The sequence below is a fragment of the Microcebus murinus genome, chromosome 28 (assembly GCF_040939455.1).
Source record: "Microcebus murinus isolate Inina chromosome 28, M.murinus_Inina_mat1.0, whole genome shotgun sequence".
NCBI classification, from domain to species: domain Eukaryota; kingdom Metazoa; phylum Chordata; class Mammalia; order Primates; family Cheirogaleidae; genus Microcebus; species Microcebus murinus.
In genome coordinates this window covers 11158313-11180205 of record NC_134131.1, presented here as the reverse complement: position 1 = coordinate 11180205, position 21893 = coordinate 11158313, and the positions used below count along the sequence as shown (strand labels likewise).

The window sequence follows — 21893 nt, the reverse complement described above, 5'->3', positions numbered from 1 at the left end:
CAAAAGATCATGTTTAATAGATGAATGGACTCACAGTTTTATCATCAAAGTTAATTTTTTTTTAGCATGAAAACTGAAGCCCTCAGTGAACACATTTTAAGGGAGTTTGGGAGCCCGGGCGTGTCTGAATTTCTCACGTTTTCTATCCCCTCCTTAGTCTCAAGCACAATCACTCTATTTCAGTGTTGACACCGCCAACCAAGGTGCATTTCCCGCACTCCCAGGGGATCCACAATGATCTGACGTGGCCTACTTTTGATCTCAGACACTAATGACTGCCCCGTCACCTCCCCATATCGATTGCTTAATCGTCAGTCTCCCCCATGTTTGTAGACAAGGTCAGTAAAACCTAACTTAAGAGGGGAAAAAAGACTCCCAATAACTGGCTTTTAAAGAGAAATTGGAGGGCCAGGCAAGGTGGCTCACACCTGTCATCCTAGCATTTTGGGAGGCCGAGGTGGGAAGATCACTCAAGGTCAGGAGTTCGAAACCAGCCTGAGCAAGAGCGAGACCCTGTCTCTACTAAAAACAGAAAGAAATTAATGGGCCAACTAAAAATATAGAGAAAAACTTAGCCAGGCATGGTGGCACATGCCTGTAGTCCCAGCTACTTGGGAGGCTGAGGCAGGAGGATCGCTTGAGCCCAGGAGTCTGAGGTTGCTGTGAGCTAGGCTGACGCCACGGCACTCTAGTATGGGCAACAGAGTGAGACTCTGAATCAATCAACCAATACAAATTCAGAACGCATCTCAAGTCCCTGAACCCTAAGTGTCCTTCCTGGGTGTGGCCACTGCTCTGGGCATCATGACAAAGGTCCTGGAGTGTGTCCGGGTAGGTACAGAGAAGACGCCACTGACCTAATCTAGTCGCTTCCAATACACGCACAATTGCCCAGCGTTTACCAAGGGAGGAGTTTCTACTGTCCATGAAAGGAATTGTACTTTGTCATTCTTACATAAAAAGCAGCCCTCGGACTTCCTAGGGAACGCCCTTTGCTTTCTACAGCCCTCCACAGGAATCCCCCTGCTGCTGCTGCCCTTGGGCTTCCAGAATGTTCCTTTGCAAAAGAATGTCTTCTTTCTGTGGACCACCCTGGGCAGAAACTGAATGCGATTCAACTGCATTCAACGCAACTGCAGTCTAGACCCAGTTATCAGCACGTGGAAGGGATTACACGTACAGCCCTGCTGAACGGTCTTCAGGGTTCCTTTCCATTCACTCCTAACCCGGAGCAGGGAGACAGGCAAGCAGCGAACGGGCTTTGCAAACACGGTGCTGGGCCCTGTCCTTCCTCAGCCTCTGAAAACCCACGTCGAGAGAAGAGAAAGCCTTAAGGAAAATTAAGCTAAAATAGAAATTACCTAGCATGTCAGCAGAACAATTTTAAATCTTCACAACAGCTAAGGCAATTCTCTTTACTAACTGCATTCGTTTGTTTGGTTTTTTTTTTTTTTTAGAAACAACACGAAGTAAATGTTACTTACTCCCAACACTGTAGTTTCACCTGTATTTTACAGAACAAGTTCATCAGAACTCAATAGTGAAGTTCATTTTTTTTAAAACATGCATCCTGACATGACTACATTATACAACTTCGATCATCATGGAATAATCTCAGCATGAAAAGAAAAAAAAAACCAAAAACCAAAAAACACAACTTCCCCCAGACTCGGCAACAGCTTCTGTGAGCTCCGAGCTGGGCTTGCTCTGTGGCTGCCAGTGTGTGACAGTAAACAGCCCGCTGCCTCTATTGGCAATTACTGCTGAAGGTCACACAGCAGCAGCGAGCCTAAATTCCAGGAAAAAAAGCACTTATGTAACCGCCGCCTGAATGCTGGCAGGCGCCCAAGCGGCAGTTCACAGCCGCGGAGAGAAACTAGGCCACCTCCACCCGGCTGGGCGTCATCAGAACGCCCCCTGAAGGTAGACTTAATCATCCTGTGCATTGTTTCTCCTCCCCCCACCCCCTCTGAATTTTACAAAGTTCCCCGTTAGTGGCATCTTTTGCAACTCAAGGTGGAAGCGAATGAGGAATTCACATGAGCAGGCTGCGGCCACCCTGAACAGCTGGGAACGTTGCTTAGCGTTTTTTGTTGCGATGCAGGACAGCAGAGCCACCAGCAGACCCAGCGGCTCTGGAGGTTCCATGGTTCCAAGGGACAGTGACTACTCAGTGGGGATCGCGTCTCAAACGCGCAGCAATGGGCCCGTGCATTGAGCTTTCTAAATGCACCATTCCCTTCTCTGCGTGCACTCCTGTCCGCCTACCGCCTCTGCCCCAGGTCTGAGTGCCTGGCCACAATCACCCCTGATTAGCGTGACACTTCGCCGTTTAGAGAAGTGACTCCCTGCTGCGGATCCTCACCTGCCATCCCCTGACCTCCTAGGGAACACCCTTTGTTTTCTACAGCCCTCAACAGGAATCCCCTTGCTGCCCTGGGGCTTCTAGAATGTTCCTTTGCAAGAGAATGCTAGAAGGGAGAAGTGCATGGAATCATGGGAACATGGAACCCGGCGGCTTCTATGTTACCTGACCTCCCTGCTTACACAGAAGTCCCCGGTTCCAGGTTCCCATGATTCCATGCAGTTCTCCTTCCTAACACTTCTCAGGGTTGATGGCTGTCACTGTGCATGAATTCGAGTGACGGTCCATCGGCCTCCCAAAACTGTGAGCTTCGGAATGGCGGACTCTGTGCCCATTACGGGCACCCCAGCACCCACTCCTGCGACACGCTGCTGGAACACAGAAGGCCTCGAGTATTAGTCGTGTGAACCTGTGTCGTTAGCTTCAGCTTGTGCCTGCTCTGGGCCAAGATCAGGCAGACGAGGGGACTTTCGGGGTGATTCTGTATCCTGACTTAGGTGGGGGCCACCCAGGTGACCGCCCAGCAAGCTCTGAGTGGAGGGACACTGAGGCAAGGAGTCTGTCTCTCCTTCACTGCGCCCGTCCCCAGTCCCCAGCCCCAGCGGGGAAGAGAAAGAAACAGGGGGTGAGGATGGAGACCCTATTTGTTTGTCAAAAAACCCTTCCTCTTCCTGGTTTTGAACAGCATTTTATTCTAGAAGGCAGCTGGGAAGGCCCCGTCCATCCCCAGCTCTCATCTTGCGACGGACTCCGCGACTGTGCTCGCCTCACGCCGCCTTCCCGCGCAGCCACGGGCCTCCGCGCGTCTCTCGGGACCCGCCCGGCCTTCACCATCACGGGCGGAGCCCTCCTCAGTCCGGGCACCGGGGCCGCCAGACAGGCCTCGCCCCACCCGGGGGCCGTCCTCCCGTGCGCAGAATCCGCGGCGTTCGCCGTGCCCGCTCGGGGCCGCCCGCGACGCCCGCCACCATCGGCGACCCCGCGGGCTCCAGCAGCTCACGCGAGCAGAGGCCTGGCGGGGGCCGCGGCGGCTTCCGGAAGGGCACCGATGACAAAGGCCAACCAGGCATCTCCTCCGAGGGGGCCAGACCCGCCAGCCTGAGGGACCGGGCACAGGGTGTCGGGGTCCCTGGGCTCTGACAGTTGCCATGGTAACAGCGCAAAGGGGATCCACCGTGGCTTCTTCAGGGAATTTTCAAAGAACCCTGAGTGGCTGCCAGAACGTTCTTCTTTTATAAACAGACAGTATCCTATTTCCCAGAGTATAATTACAAACACACCTGCTCCGACTGCGGAATCTTTCCGAGAGGGAGCAGTAAGCCCCAGCCAGGAGACCCGAGTTCTATCCTGGGCGAGCAAACACGTCCGCTGATGACTGTGGTGCGGAACAGCATATCCACGACACCGCACACGCCCATCGGGGAAGCTTTTCCTTCCCTGACTTAATCTGTACCTCGGCAGACAGAGACCCAGCCTCAGTATTTCAGAGGAAAAATTTAAATCAGCGAGGCATCGCAACTCTAGGCAGAAGCAAGGGCACCAGAGGGGCCAACGGCAATCTGCCTAGGACATTTTTGCAGCATACAAATAACACAGGAGAGGGAAAAGCTAAAGAGGAAACAGCAAAAACCGCCGCAGGCAGAACAACGAATGAAGTTGCTCTACTCCATTTCGCCCTCTGCACCTTCTAGTCATCCCAGAAGGCGTGGCCTCCTCACCTGTTCGTGCCTAATACAAGGAAGATCCTGCACTTGGAGACTTCCGCAAGTGCAGTAGTAAGCACACTGCAAGTAAGTAGAACAGTAGTAAGCACATCAGGCCAGAAGCCACGCCAGCTGTGGCTGGTCCTAGTTTAGCCACTCTCTAGCTGTGTGAGCTAAGACTAGTCACTAAACCTCTCTGAGCTCCGTTCCTGAGGCAAGTGGACCAAATTCATAACCACTCGTTGTTGGCTTTCAGTTTCAAGTCTATAATTCAGACTCTACACTTGGGTATATCTGAACCATTTCTTAGTATTCCTGAAATTAAGGTATTAGAGTAGACAACATGTTCTATTTGGTGTCCCTAACTCAGCCAAAATGAGGTATTCACTGGTCTACCAAAAAAAGAACAGGTAAGTAGACCAGAAAAGTGATTTTCAAAAGTTAAATAAAATTTTATTCCAATGTGCCAACCCATTAAATCCTCTCAATTATATACATTAATCCCAATTAATTTTTTTCTGGTACCATTTACCCAGCATGTATTGTAGCCAAAAAAAAAAAAAAAAAAACCATATAGCAAGGAACGTTGAAAAAAATATTCAAAACAAAAGATATTTAAGAGGGCCCCAAATCCCAAACAAAACCACAACTTGTCAGTCTCCAGGGTAATTCTGAGGAAGGGAAACTGATTTGACGAGTAAGTGCAGTAGGCATCGAATGACATTCAATTTCTGGATCTACAGGCCGTTCTCCTAGAAGAGAAGCCAGGACGTGGGACAGTCCTAATCTCACTGGTGAGCCTATAGGTGGCAAGTCTCAACTAGCACTTTGGAATTCACAATGCACCTGGAAAAATTTTATACGAATACTCAACATGCAAACCAAGAGAGTAGTGGGTTTTTTCTGTGTTGTTTTTGTTTGTTGGTTTGTTTTACTACTTTCAAACTATACCAAGGCCGTTGTGCCTTTTTTCATTCGATGCTTTACCTGCAGCTGGAGGGGCTCTTTATACTAAAACCGAAATTGAGTTTCAGAGACACATTCATGGCCAGCATCAACCACAGATTCAGTTGATATTCTCGACAGCGAATGATCGAAATCTTATTGCAGTTAAGAAAATCTTTATCTAGACTCAGATGGGATCTGCAAGGACGAATGTCAAACAAACTCATGGGAAATGCCAACACAGACACGACAGACGCCACTCGCTCCCGGAAGCCACGCGACACACAGTCAGACACTCGCCGCGGGGACCACGGGACGGTCACAGGGCGAACTTGGGGAGCGGCGTGGAAACACCACCGGGGGACATTAAAGACAAAACAAAAAAAACAAGGAAATTAGGACCTCAGCATTGTCCAATTCATCAATGGAAATTAGCTGGAAAAGAAAGAAAAGGGGAGAGAAAGAGAAGGAAACGTTAAGAAAGGAAACATAATAAGCCCAGCCAAGTGTTAAAGAGACTTTGCAAAAAGTGTTCTTACTGCTGCTAAGCTTTCACCTTGAAACATCATGACCGTCTTAAGACACTGCCACGGCTCACAGCAGCACCCTCCTGGGACCGGCCACGCTCGAGTCCCACGTCAGCCCTGCGGTCCCCTGGGCCCTGCTCTCACTTGTACACGTGGAAACGTGAACTGAGCCAGCAGCAAGGGCAAGTTCCCCAATGCTACTATTATTATTATTATTATTATTATTTTCAGAAGAGGGTGATGAGTAAAAGACTAGAGCAGCATCAATCATGTTCAGGAGCAAAATCTCTCTTTAGACTCACTGTGCAATCCAGTGGCGGGAGGAACACAAATTGCACACCGAGCTTTAACTTCCTTCCGCAGGTGGTAAGACCGAAATATCCCCGGCCTGATCCTGATGATGCTCCAGACCCCGGTGCCGTGGATGATTAGGGGAAACGCCATCCCCCCAGAGATGCATTAGCGCTGACTCAAGTGACATTGGTCACATGGACTCATTAGCATCAAGTTGGGGGGGGGTGGGGGACCCAAGAGCATTATCGCAGTCGTGCTTGTTTAAGGACAGAGGAATAATCATCAATCCATTTGATCGTGCTTCTTTAATATTAAGTACATTTTGCAAATAAGCTGCTATCAAAAACACCAGCAGCTAGAAATGCTAGTGCTCTACTCACGTAGAGCAGAGACGCCTTGGTCGTTCACAGCGGACTGACAATCTGTATGACATGAAAACCCTGGTGTTACCTAGGGTCAAATACTCTTCTAGTACTAAAACAGCTACTACTATTCAGAAGGGAAAACAGATTAAAAATAAACTCTGAGATATCCTTATCCATTAATTCCCGGTCTCTGAATTTCTTTCCAAAACTCTTTGGCTAATAATGTAAGTCAACAGCGTTTAAATAAAGAACCTGCAGTAACCTACAGAGAAGCCAACACATAAAACAACTATGCTGCCTTTGCAAGCAGGGTCCAGGGCAAACTGTTTAAACAAGGGCCAGGTCACTGTCCCTCAGACCGTTGGACAGTGCGCACTGTGGGCCCGGGACCAGCCGGGTCGTAGTTTGAGGATGCCTCGATCTAAGGGCTTGAAGATTTTCTGAGCTATAGAGGGATTCAAATTAAACCTCAGAGATATTTAGCTAGGGGGGGTTATTTTCTTTACAACACAGACACGGTTTAACCTGCAGATTAAAAGCAGAGTCCCGTAGGCATTGCACGCCGACTGTGTTTGTAAAGTCCTGGTAGAACTTTAAAGCTTATTAATTTTGAATACGTGGGACAGAAAGATATTGTAAGCACCGTGCACAAACGAATTTCACTATTATTTTAATAGGCCATAATTTAAATGATTATTTTATATTTACCACTCTGAGAAGAATATGCATTGGTGATCATCCTTTGCATTTTAGCATCGTAACAGTTAACGATTTTTTTTTTCATTCTTTAGCGATCATGATTAAAATCTTGTGCTCATCTTCTTCAGCCAGCCCCTACCTCTCAGCGTAAGTGACAGTTCTGGGGTGGGCCCTTCATGGGGCAGTGGACCAAGACAAGGGGACCAACCACTTATCTGAGTCCTTCGTATGGGACTTGATCAAAACTACAGGTGTCAGATGACCCCTGGGACAATCACAACTTGTGGAGTCACTTGGCATCAACTGGAGACTCTCATCAATCAGGTGAAAAATCAGAACTGAGCTGAAGCTCCCAAGTTCGAGCTCTGCTCCCAGGGCCCCTGGCCCGGAGGGTTCAAATAACCGTGTAACATACTGGAAACGTAAATGTTCAACCCGCAGGTGGACGTCAAAGCCCTCAAATGCTGTCAGTCTGTTCCCTGATGAAGGAGAAGTGAAGAACGAGGCCCTGGAATCGGACCACCTGCCTGGTTTTGAATTCCTGTCTCCCTTGTTATTAGCTGTGTGACCCCAGGCAGATGTCTGAACCTCTCTGAGCCTGTATGTTTTCTCCCTTGTGTAGAAAAATAGTTTAAAACAACAGTGATATCCACCTCTGAGCCCATCAGAGGCGAGGTAGGAAATGTGCTTAGCATAGTGAGTGGCACTTAATGGGGGGTCAACAAATGTTAACGTTGTCACTCACGGCATCCTGTTGGGGACTGGTGGGTATATGCTTGGTGACATTTAAAAAGCACAGGTCAGTCTTACAGCGATGCTGGTATGTTTTAGTCTATTTGGTAACACGGGTGATAGTTCTCAATGGCCTTCTTTGTGTTCCAGGCGAGCGAACCCACACAGCACCACTAACATTCTTGAACGAGATAGCAAAGAACGATGCCGACTCTCTCTTTCATCTTGACCTTGAGAACTGAGTCCCAAAGTTGAACGGAAGAGGAGAGATGCGCACAGGCACCCAAGTCTCACTGCCTCTAAGGATCCCAGCTTAGAGACACGACAAGAAAACCTGACCTGTGTACAGTGGGCACCGGCTGCAATGGGAGCTAGAAGGAGCACTGTATTGGGAGTCCAGAAACCTGGATCCAGGCTTGACCCCACTGCACTCATGACACAAGTCCCACGCAAGAGACAACTAACAGGAAAACCGGGACGGGAGGAGGGACGCCCGCCCTGGTGTCCTCGGCACCCAGGCCAAAGAACACCGCGTTCGTTTCACCCACCGCTGCCAGCCGGTTCGCCTGGGAAAGGTTGGTTCTTTGGCCCCGGGGAGCGCCCACCCTTGAAAAAGCTGGCCTGCCCCGTGCGTGTCATGCTCCTTTAATCAAACGGGGACAGCCAGCCAGTAAACCACCAAAAGCGTCTTCACAAAAAGCCTTAATGGAACAAAGTTCCCGGCAGCCCCCAGGTGGAGAAAGAAGACGGCTCCGCTTAGCGCGCCCCTCTGCCCGGCCTCTTTCTCGTGGGGCGGCGGGCCGGAGGCTGCAGGGACGAGCTGCAGGTCTGGGAGCTGCTGGCCGGCGTGGGTTTCTAGAACGGCGTCCTCCGCTTCGTGGCACTTCCCAGACTGACCTAGGGTATTCTGACTTGCAGGAAGCAGGGTGACAGCCCCAGCCAGAGCGGCAAGAGATGTCACCTTTCCTCCAAGCCTCTCCGCTTAGGCGTGAGTCATTTCTTCACCCTTCGCTGAGAGGGCTGGGAGTCGAGCTCAAGGCCCCCTGCTAACCCTGATGATTCACTCTCTCACAGCGACCCCTTGGGGTCCCCTTGAGCCCAGGCCCTGTCATTCTCTGTGAGCTTTGTAACAGGCACCACTGAGACGTCTCCGATGTGACACCTTCCCTCATCTGGAATGTTCCCCCAGTTGGCACTAACGGGTGGGGAGAGGAAGTGGGGCAGCACACCTTCCTCCTGGCCCCAAAGACCCCAAAACACCTGTCTGCCGTGCAACAGAGACTCAGAAAACTCGGACAGTACTTCCAGGTTAGAAAAAGACAACTGCAGGCAGCTGCGTGTATAATCACAACTTCCAACATTCACGAGAGTAAAGGCACCAAGGGTTAAAATATCTTGGTGATACAAACAACAGCTAGTCCACATAAAATTGTGGTTTCCATATTTGGAAAATCAAGTTTTATGCTCACAGATACAAATATATTCACTCTGCTGGTTAAGGCCCCAGTCCCTTTGGTAGACTTGACCTTATTATGGAGAATCAATTTCTGTCACCAGAATCATATCTTACAAACATTTCTAAAAGCTCGCTTTTAATGAAAAATGAAGATCTCATGAAATAAATGGTTATTATTTGTGGGTCTGATAAGTGCATTCTCCCTGCCATCAGTCTTTCCCCTGTTTCCCATCTTTCTTTTCTTTTTATAGAGCAAGACCTCCCTAGGTGCCTATACTGGTGTCTGTCATCCTACCACTTCTCATCTTCTTCCCTTCTAATATTTATATTTATAAACTCTTATCCTCCGCAAAATTCCTACTGAGTTACAGACACCTGTTTTCTAATTAGTCAACATTTATTCACCTTTTCATTTATATATTTCCAAAATGTAGAGTGACATTTAAAAGCCTTGCAACTTGGGGACAGTGAAGGTATGCACACTAAAATAATGACTGTATATTTTCCTGCTTTCTTCTCATTTGTTACACCACTCCAATATTAATGAGAAATGTCACTCAGGTTAAAAAATAGCATTCCTGTAGACAGACTTTTATACTTTTTTTTCTAATTATTATCTTAATTTAAAATTTTTTTTCCTCTTTGCGTCAGGCTTTGTCCATGTCTTTAGAACTTTTATACTTTTGATGATCTGGCTGTCCCCAACCATTTTGACAAGGAAGGTGGTGATTTAATTATCAAGGCTTCTTCCCAGGGCTGAAAAAATAAGTTACTGGGGTATTCTGATTAAGTCGGTCATATCAGTGTATTCATCTACTCAGACACTGTTGCTACAAGTGGCCAAAGTAGACAATCAGTGAATGTTATTATATTATCTTCAATTAAAATGGGTGAGATTTAACCCTATGCTCATGATTTTTTGCTGGGGGGCTGAGGGAAGAGGCCATGGGGACCGTTTCTGCCCTGCTTTGCTCACTCGCAGAGGGAGTGACTCCACAGGTGTGCTTAGGTGGAACCCCACATTCAGGAATGCATACTCTGACACACAGAGGCGTTTGCTTTTCACTGGGAATTTAAACAGATAAAAGAGCTTGTTATTATTACTTCTCTGACCTCAGATTACGCAGCAAGCATGTAAGAGACAGCTCAGCACGCGTGACTTTTAAGCAGTCCTATGACTTAACTACCTGTAGGGGCAGGATAAACAGCTTCAGAGCAAAAGTTAGCCCCTCAGTCAGTGGCGCCTGAACTAGGGCGGGTTTGTAAGCACCACCCCCTGCAATGTAACAGCGAGACGCGTGCTTTATCGTGAAAATAAGACGCAGTACCTTTTCCCCATACCCTCTGTCTTTGGTCATCATTTCCCTGAGGGTCTGCAGGACTTTGATGCAGAGTTTCTCCTCGTTTTCCTCCAGCAGCTGCTTCGTATGCTTGATTAACCTGAGCGGGGAAAGGAAACCACGGATTACATTCCCAGAACCATCTTTCAATTAAAAACACTTGACGAGCAATTTATTGCAACGCGTCACAGTTAATGAACGGGCTCCAGGGTCAAACATGCTTTCCCGCCTTCCCCGCGCTGAGAGCCGCCCGCGTCTCAACGGCGACACCTGCTGGCCGGTGATGGCAGGCGTCGCCCCCACAACGGAGAGATTATCCGGGCAGGAGAGAGCAAGGACAGAGGCCCTCTCAGACCTGCTCGGTCATAAGCGTGGCATGTGTCCACTGAGGGCTGCCAGTAAAACAGCTAAAACATGCCAACATGTTTCAAAAAAAAAAAAAACAAAAACAAAAACTTCAGACTTGAGTGGCTGGCAAAAAAATAAATAAAAAACACCTCCCGAAGCTGACGGCTGGGCCAAGACGCACTGCTCCCTTATCCACAAGCTTGTCCTTAGGGCGCCCAGAAAAGTAATAAAGTCACGGGCAGAGCCCAGGACTCCAGCTACACACACAAGTAACCTTAGGGCAAAAGCCTAACGGAGATTTCTAGTCATGGGACCCTTGCTTCTTTCTAGATTATGCGCCAAGGCATAAACTGAGAAACGACAAAACTGTTAGGAAAAGATGATGAGGTCACGGGCAGCCAACGATCTCGGAGGGTCGTGGCTTTTCTGTGCGTGGGCCGCAGCCATGGCGGGTGCCCTGTAAACATCCGCCGAATGGAAAAGAACGAACGAGCGGGCACGCGGCGAACGCGAGAAACGCCCACCGGACCAGAACAGAGGAGCAAAGCAACACAGTGCCGACAAGCCGGGGTTCACGGACACACTCACGTTTCTGCACGTTAGCACACGACCTCGCATTCGTCAACGACAACAGCCAGGACAACGGTCTCCCCCCCCTCCGGGGACAGACGCTGTCGGCCGTCCAGGCCTGGCCACCGGCCGCCCCGGGAGAGGCTGCTTACTTGCAGATGAAGCCGCCGCTCTCGCACTTTCTCCTGGCGTCCGTGTTCTCGGGGAAGAGCAGCTCGGGCCTGTGCAGCACGTCCACGAGCACGGACAGCTCCGCCTGCACCAGGGGCCGCAGCCGGTCCTCCAGCGCCGACACGATGTCCTGCAACGGGACCGCGGCTCGGGCAGCGGCTCGGGCAGACGCCGGCCGCACGGGGGACGACACGGACTTCTGTCCCAAAACATGAGCTACCACACAGGCTAGGCCAGGCCAGGCTAACTTCAGCACCGCCTGGCGTCATCTCAAATGATCAGACACTGCCCGGTGGGCACCTGAAAGCATTAGCCCCGGTGCAGAAAACAAAGCAAAAACACATCCACATGCCCACCGCCCCTTCTTTCTTTTTTTTTTTGAGACAGAGTCTCGCTTTGTTTCCCAGACTAGAGTGAGTGCCATGGCATCAGCCTCGCTCACAGCAACCTCAATCTCCTGGCTCAAGCGATCCTCCTGCCTCAGCCTCCCGAGTAGCTGGGACTACAGGCATGCGCCACCGTGCCCGGCTCATTTTTTCTATAATATATATTAGTTGGCCAATTAATTTCTTTCTATTTATATTAGAAACGGGGTCTTGCTCTTGCTCAGGCTGGTTTCAAACTCCTGACCTCGAGCGATCCGCCCGCCTCGGCCTCCCAGAGTGCTAGGATGACAGGCGTGAGCCACCGCGCCCGGCCACCACCCCTTATTTCGAGATGGCCTTATGAGACTCAAGGGATCATTCCATATAATTTACGATTTAATGCAACAACTACATTTAACAACATGTGAAAGATGTCTACGATATGAGTATAAAAATGGTCAAACAATAGTATGAACTCTATGATCCTATTCTTATAAATAACATCAATATCTAAAGGATAAACATCGACTACTGTTAAATCATCGCTTTTGCTTTTATCTGGGTGGTGGGATTACAGGTGATTCTAATTTTCTCCCATACAGCGAGTACTTGTCAGTGTTGTCTAATTATTTTCAATGAGCATGAATTATTCACACAATAAAAAGTCATACAAACATGAGAACACAAATGAATGAACATGCCGTATCAACATGCTAAATACATGTACCCTGATAGCATGATGGTCTTCAAATGCAAAACACATAGCTGTAGGAAAGGAAAACAGAGAGAAGTTGAAAGAGCAGCAAAACCAACACAACAAACACCATTTAAAGGCAAATGATAGAAAACAGATGAGAAATTATCTTCAAAAGATGCTAGAAGCCTGCTCTATGGCTTGGTGACTCAAAACCTAACCAGAGGCACGGTGGCTAAAACAGGGGCCACAGGACGTTGGTTAATTCAGGAGGGCCTAGTTACCCAAGGACATTTGCACAGGAATGCCATTTAAGTTGCATTCACCTCAACTAGAGACCCAATTAGGGTCCAAGAAAGAACGGACTGATCTTTTACCCAGAAACTAAAACTAAACCACATGGAGATAATTTCATCTTATATTTAACAAACTCTGGGTGATCACTGTGACTACTCGATAATATCAGCATGCATAAAGAAATGCATGGATGAATTAAATGATTTCTTTGGAGGGGTAGTTTTCCCAACAAAATCATGAGATAGTAAATTGCAAGATCCCTTAAAATGCATGCTGATTTTCACAGCATAAGTCAAAAACAGGGTCATTTTTGCAAAATTCTCTTGAGGGTCTTACCACTTTCCTCTACAGTTTCCCCTTTGCAAGCACCCTGCCAATACTCTCTTCTCCAGTAGCAGGTACTGGTCCTAAGTCTGGCAAACCTTCGTGTATGGTGTCTGCATGGGATTGAAATCATTCTTTCACATCGTGTTTGTGGATGTCACGAAATCCCGCATCTTTTGCAAAGTTTTGAACTTTGCGTTGCAATTCATTTGCATTGTATTGTCAAATGCACAGCAACCGGGGGAGACACCAACAGAGACGGCGAAGCGATGGGTAGGGCAGATGCCAGCGTCACGTCTAAACGGGGGTCGTCACACGCCAGTCGTCAGTTCCTGAGCGAATGTCTCACGACACCTTCTGCTATCCTAGGCGACTTCACAACGACAGGGACTCAGACGATAAATACTGAGGATCCCTTAGGCCACTGGCCAAGTCTTTACAGCTGTCTTCCCCTTCATCTCCCAAGAACATGCATGGTAAGTCTAAGAAGAGCACAACAGACTGGGGCGCTTGACTGCACTGATCCCTCATTTAGCTTGAGCAGGTAAGAAAATGCTGTGTGTTCCTACGGGGACGTGTCTACAGTGCCCCTGTGGTTTCTATTGATAAAAGCACAGCGGGCTCAGGAAGCTCTCCATCCGGAATCAAGCCCGGTTCTGGGATGACAAAGCCTGGAATGCTTTTCTTTTCATTTTTTCTTTTTTGAGACAGAGTCTCGCCCTGTCGCCCCAGGTAGAGAGCAGTCGCGTCCTCATGGCCCACTGCAACCCCGAATGAATCTCTGAACTCGATGCATGAAACCCTGACGACACCCCCAGCTCCGTGGGGGCTCGGCCACACCGCCCTCCCTTTGGTCTCTGGAATGCACCGTCTTTTCCGCCTGACGGCCTTTACACCTGCTGCTTCCCTTCCTTTCACTCTAAGTCCCGCTGTCCCTTCTGAGGTCAGCTCAGACGTCACTTCCTCCGCAAAGCGTCCCGACTCCCACGCCCCGAGCCCAGGCAAGGTTAGGCTCTTCCTCGGAATCTGCTCTCCCCTCCTCTGTCACACGGTACCTCTCATCATTTTATGCTTAAAATTATTCTCCCTCTCCCCTCCAAAACGTGGGACACAACGAAGACAAATACCATTTCTGGTTTTGCTCACCCTTCCACCCTCCTAGTCCTAGCGTGAGGCTGTGGACAGGGGTAAGCTACATAACCTCACAGGGACTGATGGCCTACTGACAGTAATTATTATAGTGGTAATAACCGTAGCTCTCAACTGAGTGCTCGCTACATGCCAGCAACTGCTCCAGGTGCTTTGAGTCGTATTCTCCATTCGTGGCCACCACAATAGATCCTATCTCACGCGTTCTTACAATGGGATACCGACATCCCTCCCATCCAGAGCTGATCTACATTCCTCCCTGCCCTGGAACTTCAGCGGACCTCGGAAACTACCTTGACCAACACGGCACAGCACAGTGACGCTGTGTGACGTCTGAAGCTAGGTCACAAAGACGACAAAGCGTTCAAACTTGTCTCTCTCTCTCCAGAAATGCTCGTCTTGGGACCCGGCCGTCATGTTGTAAGGAAGCCCAGGCCACATGGGGAGGCCACATGTATCAGCAGATGAGTCAGTCAACAGCTCCATCTGGGAGCCCACCTAGCAACCGGTATCAACTGCCACACACGTGAGCGAGCAAGAGGTCACAATGAGTGCGACCACAGTCACCACCTGAATGCGACCTCCCGAAAGACCCTGAGTGAGAAACGCCCCACCGGGCCAAGTCAACCGCAGAGCAGCAAAAGAGAATAAAGTTTAACTGTTGTAACCTGTTCCACGAGACACAGATACCTGCAATGTGTCATCAGCGCCCTTAAATCCTCACATCACCCCACGAGGTACTATTATCCTATTTTACAAATTAGGAAACTGAAACACAGCGAAGTTAAGCAACTTCTCAGGTCACCCCATTTCTGAGCAGCAGAGCCATGATTTTGCCCCAGGCACTAGCCTGAGACCACACCCTTAACCACCGTGCCATGCTCATCCAAGGACCTGTGACCCCCAAACTGGGGTCCGTCTACTACCTGTGAGAGAACCATTTCAGGTGCTTGTTAAAAAAAACATAACAACGTTAAGACTTCCATTTAAGCGTTTAACATCCATCTACTACTTGCTACCCTTCCCTTTAACGAAAGGAAAGCAGATCTCCGGGTAGGTGTCAAGAACAAAGCATGTCATCCAGCTAGAACTGCGTTATTTTTATTTTCATCTGACTCAGTCTGATACAAAACTCCTCTCGGGTATCACTGCACTTGTTTACCTGCCGATTCAAGGGTCTAAATATCCCAGAGTGATGGAAAAAATGGAACCTTTATGCCTTTATTCTAAGCATTCCTCATAATACATAAATTTTCCTTTCTTATAAGATCAAAGTCCCCATTCTTCACAAAGACATCTACAAATCTATGAATAACCTTTAAAAACCAACACTTTGTCGGGAACTTTTTCTTCCTAAGTAGCTTCGCACTCTTGGCCCTTCATACATTGTGACATTTGTCACCCCCCCCTCCACACCTCCCTATGGCCCTTGGTGTGGACATTCTCGGGCCCCAGGCCTCACTGCTGTTTGTGGCAGCCACCTGAGGCCAGGCTAGCAGCACCAGGCATTACCTGAAGTCGCTCGATGATATTCCGGTAGTCTCTGGAAGCTGCCAGAACAGAGTCTCTGCGGGCGGCATTGCGGGCGGACAGCCTCCAGTTCATGGCTGTCTTCTGCACGATGTTGTGGGACTTCAGGAAGAGGTTGTTGACCTGGCTGTCCAGGTCCACAGGAATGGCGATGGCCCGGCTCTTAGCTGTATAGGAGGAAGACAACACGTGAGACCCCAACTTCTGTGGTCGAGAGATGAGCTCGACTCCCCAGCCCCCACCACGCAGATTTCATTCCACGCCTGTAACGTGCCTTCTTGCGTGGCTATTGCATGTGAAGACTGAGGAGCTCAACTCTACTCCACCATCGTTCACGCCAAGGTTTCCCAGTGTGAATTCTGGGGGACGGTAGCTCCAAGGAATGCTAAGCCGCTCTGAGGTCACAGAGTGTGGGCAAGTCAGAGTTCACGTTCAGCGAGTTTCCTCAATGAATGGCTTCTCGGGGTTGCTGATATGTTCGTGCATTTTAAGAATTATGAGGACAGGCCGGGAGCGGTGGCTCACTCCTCTAATCCTAGCACACTGGGAGGCCGAGGCGGGAGGATCGCTCAAGGTCAGGAGTTCGAAACCAGCCAGAGCAAGAGCGAGATCCCGTCTCTACTATAAATAGAAATTATCTGGACAGCTAAAAATATTTATAGAAAAAATTAACCGGGCATGGTGGCGCATGCCTGTAGTCCCAGCTACTCAGGAGGCTGAGGCAGGAGGATCGCTTGAGCGCAGGAGTCTGAGGTTGCAGTGAGCTAGGCTGATGCCACGGCACTCTAGCCTGGGTGACAAAGTGAGACTCAGTCTCAAAAATAAATAAATAAATGAAAGCCTAATAATCTTCTAGTGTGAAGTACTGCCACATAAATAAATATAAAAAAGACACCCACACACCACGCAAGAGTAAAGGGAATCAGGCAACAGGTCCTAATAAACACAATCTATTCTTGCAGGACGCAGCCACTAGCAGTGCTAAGAACCACGCCTGTCCTGATCTTCTGGTTGCTGTCTGCAGGAATCCAAATAGCTACTAACAGGCGGGTTACTTTCTTCTCAATGGCCGGCAGGAAGCTCAGCCCTTCGCATAGCATGCATAGGGGTCAAGGAAGGGGAAGAGTAATATTGTCTGATAAAGTCTGGGTGAAGGGAGAAGCAACCGTCCTAACTTCCTTCCAGAGCTGCCAGTGAGAGGTGAGACAGGAGGAGGGACGGAGAGGAAATGAAAACGGTGGCAGAGGGAAGAGTGTACTTTCTCAGAAATGGCGTGCCCTGGGACTTCACAGGTGCTCTGCAGGAAAAAACAGTTTCCACGTGGTCAGATACGTTTGCTGGACTAAACAATGTCCCTTGAAGGAGGGACGTCCCTCCTTGTGAATACACTTGTGTGTGCTGTGACTTGCCCAGAGTTGCCTGAAAAGTAACCAGCAGATCCTGTATTTTTTTTTTTTTTGAGACAGAGTGTCTGGTCTGGTAAGGGCATTCTCTCTGCCATCAGCCCTTCCCTTTTTCCCTTTCTTTCCTTTTTTTTTTTTTTGAGACAGAGTCTCACTCTGTTGCCCAGGGCTAGACTGTCATGGCGTCAGCCTAGCTCACAGCAACCTTAAACTCCTGGGCTCAAGCGATCCTCCTGCCTCAGCCTCCTGAGTAGCCGGGACTATAGGCATGAGCCACCATGCCCGGCTCATTTTTTCTATATATTTTTAGCTGTCCATATAATTTCTTTCTATTTTTAGTAGAGACGGGGTGTCACTCTTGGTCAGGCTGGTCTCAAACTCCTGACCTTGAGCCATCCTCCCGCCTCGGCCTCCAAGAGTGCTAGGATGACAGGCGTGAGCCACCGCGCCCGGCCAGAATCCTGTTTTTCAAGGCCTGTGTTACTTTGGGATCCACTGGCTCTTTGGGAGACGCTGGCTTGGGAGAGATTAAAAAATAAAACGGCTGGGGAATCACGAAGACCTGGGTTCCGGGTCTGGCTCTGCAACCTCCTGTCTCGTGTGCAACCTTAGAAGAGCTAGAACAAGTGGCCAGATTTACTGCTGTTGGGCAATTCGTTTCCACCACGTTCTATCCGAACCGACCCGGTCCCTTACCCACGTCAGAGAGCACCCGGATGCAGCTCTCCACGGAGGCCTTCTGGCTCGGCGCCAGCCAGTTGCAGTGGTAAACCCTGAACACGCCCTGCAGCAGCTGCACAAAGACCGGCTGGCGAGTCTGCAAGAGAGAGAGGCCGAGAGAGAGAGGCGTGACATGAGAAGATGACTTTTATTTGTAGATCACTGGTGATCTCATCGGAGACAGACACTGACTGCCTTGCTGGATTCCAGAAGTTGCCCGGCCAAGACCCAAAAAGCAGCATTTTAAGGCAATGCATAAACTCGATGCTATCTAAGTCTGGCCACTAGGAGGAGCAGTGGAGTCAAAGCCGAAGACGGCCATTCTCGTCCAGGACTAGCTGCGTGATTTTGCACAAAATCACTTCGCCTCTCTGAGCTTTAGCTTTGCCCAACACATGAACGAAGCGGATGCGGTAGATCAACCCCACAGCCCCTGCCAGACGTTGTCCTATGACTAGCACCCATATTTTTAGCCAGCAAAAACAAGCTGCTAAGTGGGTCTCCGCTGTAAGGCCACTTCTTTATTTCTGGCAACGTCTTTGTTGACAGACGAGAGAATTCTGATGGTTACTCTTGATAAATATCCATTCATTATGGATGAGTACTTGGAAGTTAACGACATGGGAGGATTTATTCCTTTTTATGAAGGTATAGATTTGTATTCGTTTTAAAGAAAGAACTCAGACGTCCACTTAATCAATTTAACAGGCTCTCTGAATGCACTAAGAAATGTGAATTTCGGTCTCCATCCAAAGAGCAGCTGTGGGCCTGCAAGGCAAACATAGCTGTTTACAGTGAGCTACTGCATCCATCCTTGCTTTAGGAACAGAAGACTTGCATAGCTACCCCTCCAGAAAATAGTGAGAGCTCACAAAACAAAAAAGTCAGTATTGGAAAACTCTGAAGAGGTTTCTGAGATCAAAGAAAAACAATGGAAAATATTAGGGCAAGAAAAAGGATTTTAATTAAAAATTCAGAACTCGTCCTATAAGCACGATTCAGACAACTTCCATTTATTAAGTCATAGTAACGTGCCAGAAACTGCACGCATGACCTCTGGGCGTCAGTAACCATTCTATGACACAGGAGTGACCTTCGTGTCGGAATTGTGAAAAGCAAAGGCCCAGAACTGTAAAGCAAAGGCCCGCTGGAGACCAAGCTCGGCCTCCACCGCTCAGCCGTGCCAACAGGCCGGCGGTGAGACACCAAGGCAGCAGCCCAGACGGGAGTTGTAAACAGAAGAGTTACTTTTCACAAGTAAAAAAAAAAAATAACGGAAACATCCGCGGACCCACGGACCCGCGGCTCTTGGGCACGGGGAGGACGCCGAGAAGGGCAGGGTCGTGGGTTGGGCACTGCACGACCCCAGGAGGCGCCGGGAGCAAAGACGGTCCCCAGTGGTGCCGGGGGCTGGGCGACGCCACAGCCCGTCGCGGCCAGGTGAGTCCTCGTCCGCTGCGCAGCACCTGTGACCCGCTCCAAGCCCACACTCCCAGCTACAGGGGCATTTCCTGGTGTCGTTAAGTTTTTTAAAGAAGTTAAGCGTTAATAATATGCTCACATCTGTTCAGAGCTGCTCTCCAGGACTGGGGAGGGACGGAGAAGACACAGGTAGGGGGAAAAATAACAAAGGATGCCGCCGGGCGCAGTGGCTCACGCCTGTCATCCCAGCACTCTGGGAGGCCGAGGCGGGAGGATCGCTCGAGGTCAGGAGTTCGAGAGCAGCCTGAGCAAGAGCGAGACCCCGTCTCTACTATAAATAGAAATAAATTAATTGGCCAACTAAAAATATATAGAAAAAATTAGCCAGGCATGGTGGCGCATGCCTGTAGTCCCAGCTACTCGGGAGGCTGAGGCAGGAGGATCGCTTGAGCCCAGGAGTTTGAGGTTGCTGTGAGCAAGGCTGACACAACGGCACTCACTCTAGCCTGGGCAACAGAGAGAGACACTGTCTCAAAAAGAAAAAAAAAACAAAGGAAAGGATTTTAAGGGGAAAATCAACAAGGAATAGATCCACCCAGTGTAAGGAAACACCCTCAGGCGCTTCTTTATCCCAGAGATCCTGTAGGAGCCGCCCTCCCTCCCCCCACTGCCCTCCCTCCCTCCCTCCACTGCCCTCCCTCCCTCCCTCCGTCCCTCCCTCCCTCCACTGCCCTCCCTCCCTCCCTCCCTCCCTCCCTCCACTGCCCTCCCTCCTCCCTCCACCGCCCTCCCTCCGTCCCTCCCTCCCTCCACCGCCCTCCCTCCCTCCCTCCATCCCTCCTTCCACCGCCCTCCCTCCCTCCCACCCTCCTTCCACCGCCCTCCCTCCCTCCCTCCCACCCTCCTTCCACCGCCCTCCCTCCCTCCCTCCCACCCTCCTTCCACCGCCCTCCCTCCCTCCCTCCCACCCTCCTTCCACCGCCCTCCCTCCCTCCCTCCCACCCTCCTTCCACCGCCCTCCCTCCCTCCCTCCCACCCTCCTTCCACCGCCCTCCCTCCCACCCTCCCTCCCTCCCTCCCTCCACCGAGAGGAGAGGCTGCTCCCTCCCTCCCACGTGGGCAGCAGGCCAGAGCCGCGGGTGTCAGTCTCGCCGGGCCGGGCGCCCCACCTGCAGCGTGGTGCTCTGGTCGGAGAAGGGCGAGCTGAAGAAGGTCGTGACGATGCTCATGACGATCTCGGTGACGTACTTCTCCAGAACCGAGTCGGCGTGCTTCCTGTCGCTGGTGTTGTTGCAAGCCTGCGGGACAAGCGGGAAGCCTCGCGCCCAAACCCACCCCGACCCACGGACACATCTGAGCCCCGCCTTGACCCGCGACAACGGAAAGCCAAGGCCTGCGGGCAGTGTCTCTTCCCTGAAGAGATGACAGTGACACACAGTGAACCGTGGGGGAAGAGCAGCAGACCAGCTTGGACGTGGCGGTGCAGAGTCACAGAGCATTAGCACTGGCGTGGGCCCAACAAGGCCTTCGCTCGCGACTTCCTGCCCGGTCTGGCAACCCTAAAACCCCACAGCGAAGTAAGAGGCGTGATAATAACAACGACAGAGGCCTCCAATTTCCCTTAAAAATTAACCGCCGCCCAGGCGTGCTGGCTCACGCCTGTGATCCCAGCACTCTGGGAGGCCGAGGTGTGAGGATTGCTCGAGGTCAGGAGTTTGAGACCAGCCTGAGGAAGAACGAGACCCCGTCTCTACTATTAAATAGAAAGAAATTAATTGGCCAACTAATATATATAGAAAAAATGAGCCGGGCATGGTGGCGCATGCCTGTAGTCTCAGCTACTCGGGAGGCTGAGGCAGGAGGATTGCTTGAGCCCAGGAGTCTGAGGTTGCTGTGAGCGAGGCTGACACCACGGCACTCACTCTAGCCTGGGCAACAGAGTGAGACGCTGTCTCAAAAAAAGAAAAAACAGTTAACTGCCCTCCTGGGTCAGCCATTCTTGTATTGTAGGCCACGGTCTCAAATCCAACTGAGGTCCAGCATGCATGACAGCCTGCAATCCCATGACACTCCTCTGTTCAATAAAAATTTTCCTGATACAAAACATTGTTCAAAATAGGAGACCATGGGTCAGAATAACTGACTACACAGGTTTTGGGATGAGGAGACAGCTAAGATTTAATCTATGCTCTACCTACTTAATTTGGCTGCTTAGAATGACATTAGCCATTTATAGGGTTAAAGAACAAAAGTTTTAAAATCAAGTTTTGTTTTTTTATTTTAAGAGAGAGGGTCTTGCTCTGTTGCCCAGGCTGGGGTGCCATCGTGGCTCAATCATCGCTCACTGTAGGCTTGAACTCCTGGGTTCAAGCAATCCTTCCGTCTTAGCCTCCCAAGTAGCTGGGACTACACGCAGCTGGGACTATCGGCTTGCACCAGCACACCTGGCTAATTTTTTTATCATTATTATTTTA

At 50.0% G+C, this 21893-nt stretch overlaps 1 protein-coding gene across 1 annotated transcript in view; it reads right to left on the bottom strand.

The window, feature by feature from the left end:
- The window catches only part of ITPR1 (inositol 1,4,5-trisphosphate receptor type 1), a 351525-nt gene that overhangs the window by 128810 nt on the left and 200822 nt on the right, over positions 1-21893 (bottom strand). The window contains exons 35-40 of the mRNA XM_075998552.1: positions 20589-20717; positions 17974-18094; positions 15857-16041; positions 11497-11645; positions 10415-10526; positions 5416-5448 (exon numbers count right to left, since the gene is read on the bottom strand). Coding sequence (XP_075854667.1) covers positions 5416-5448; positions 10415-10526; positions 11497-11645; positions 15857-16041; positions 17974-18094; positions 20589-20717 — 729 coding nt within the window. The remainder of the gene's footprint in view (positions 1-5415; positions 5449-10414; positions 10527-11496; positions 11646-15856; positions 16042-17973; positions 18095-20588; positions 20718-21893) is intronic.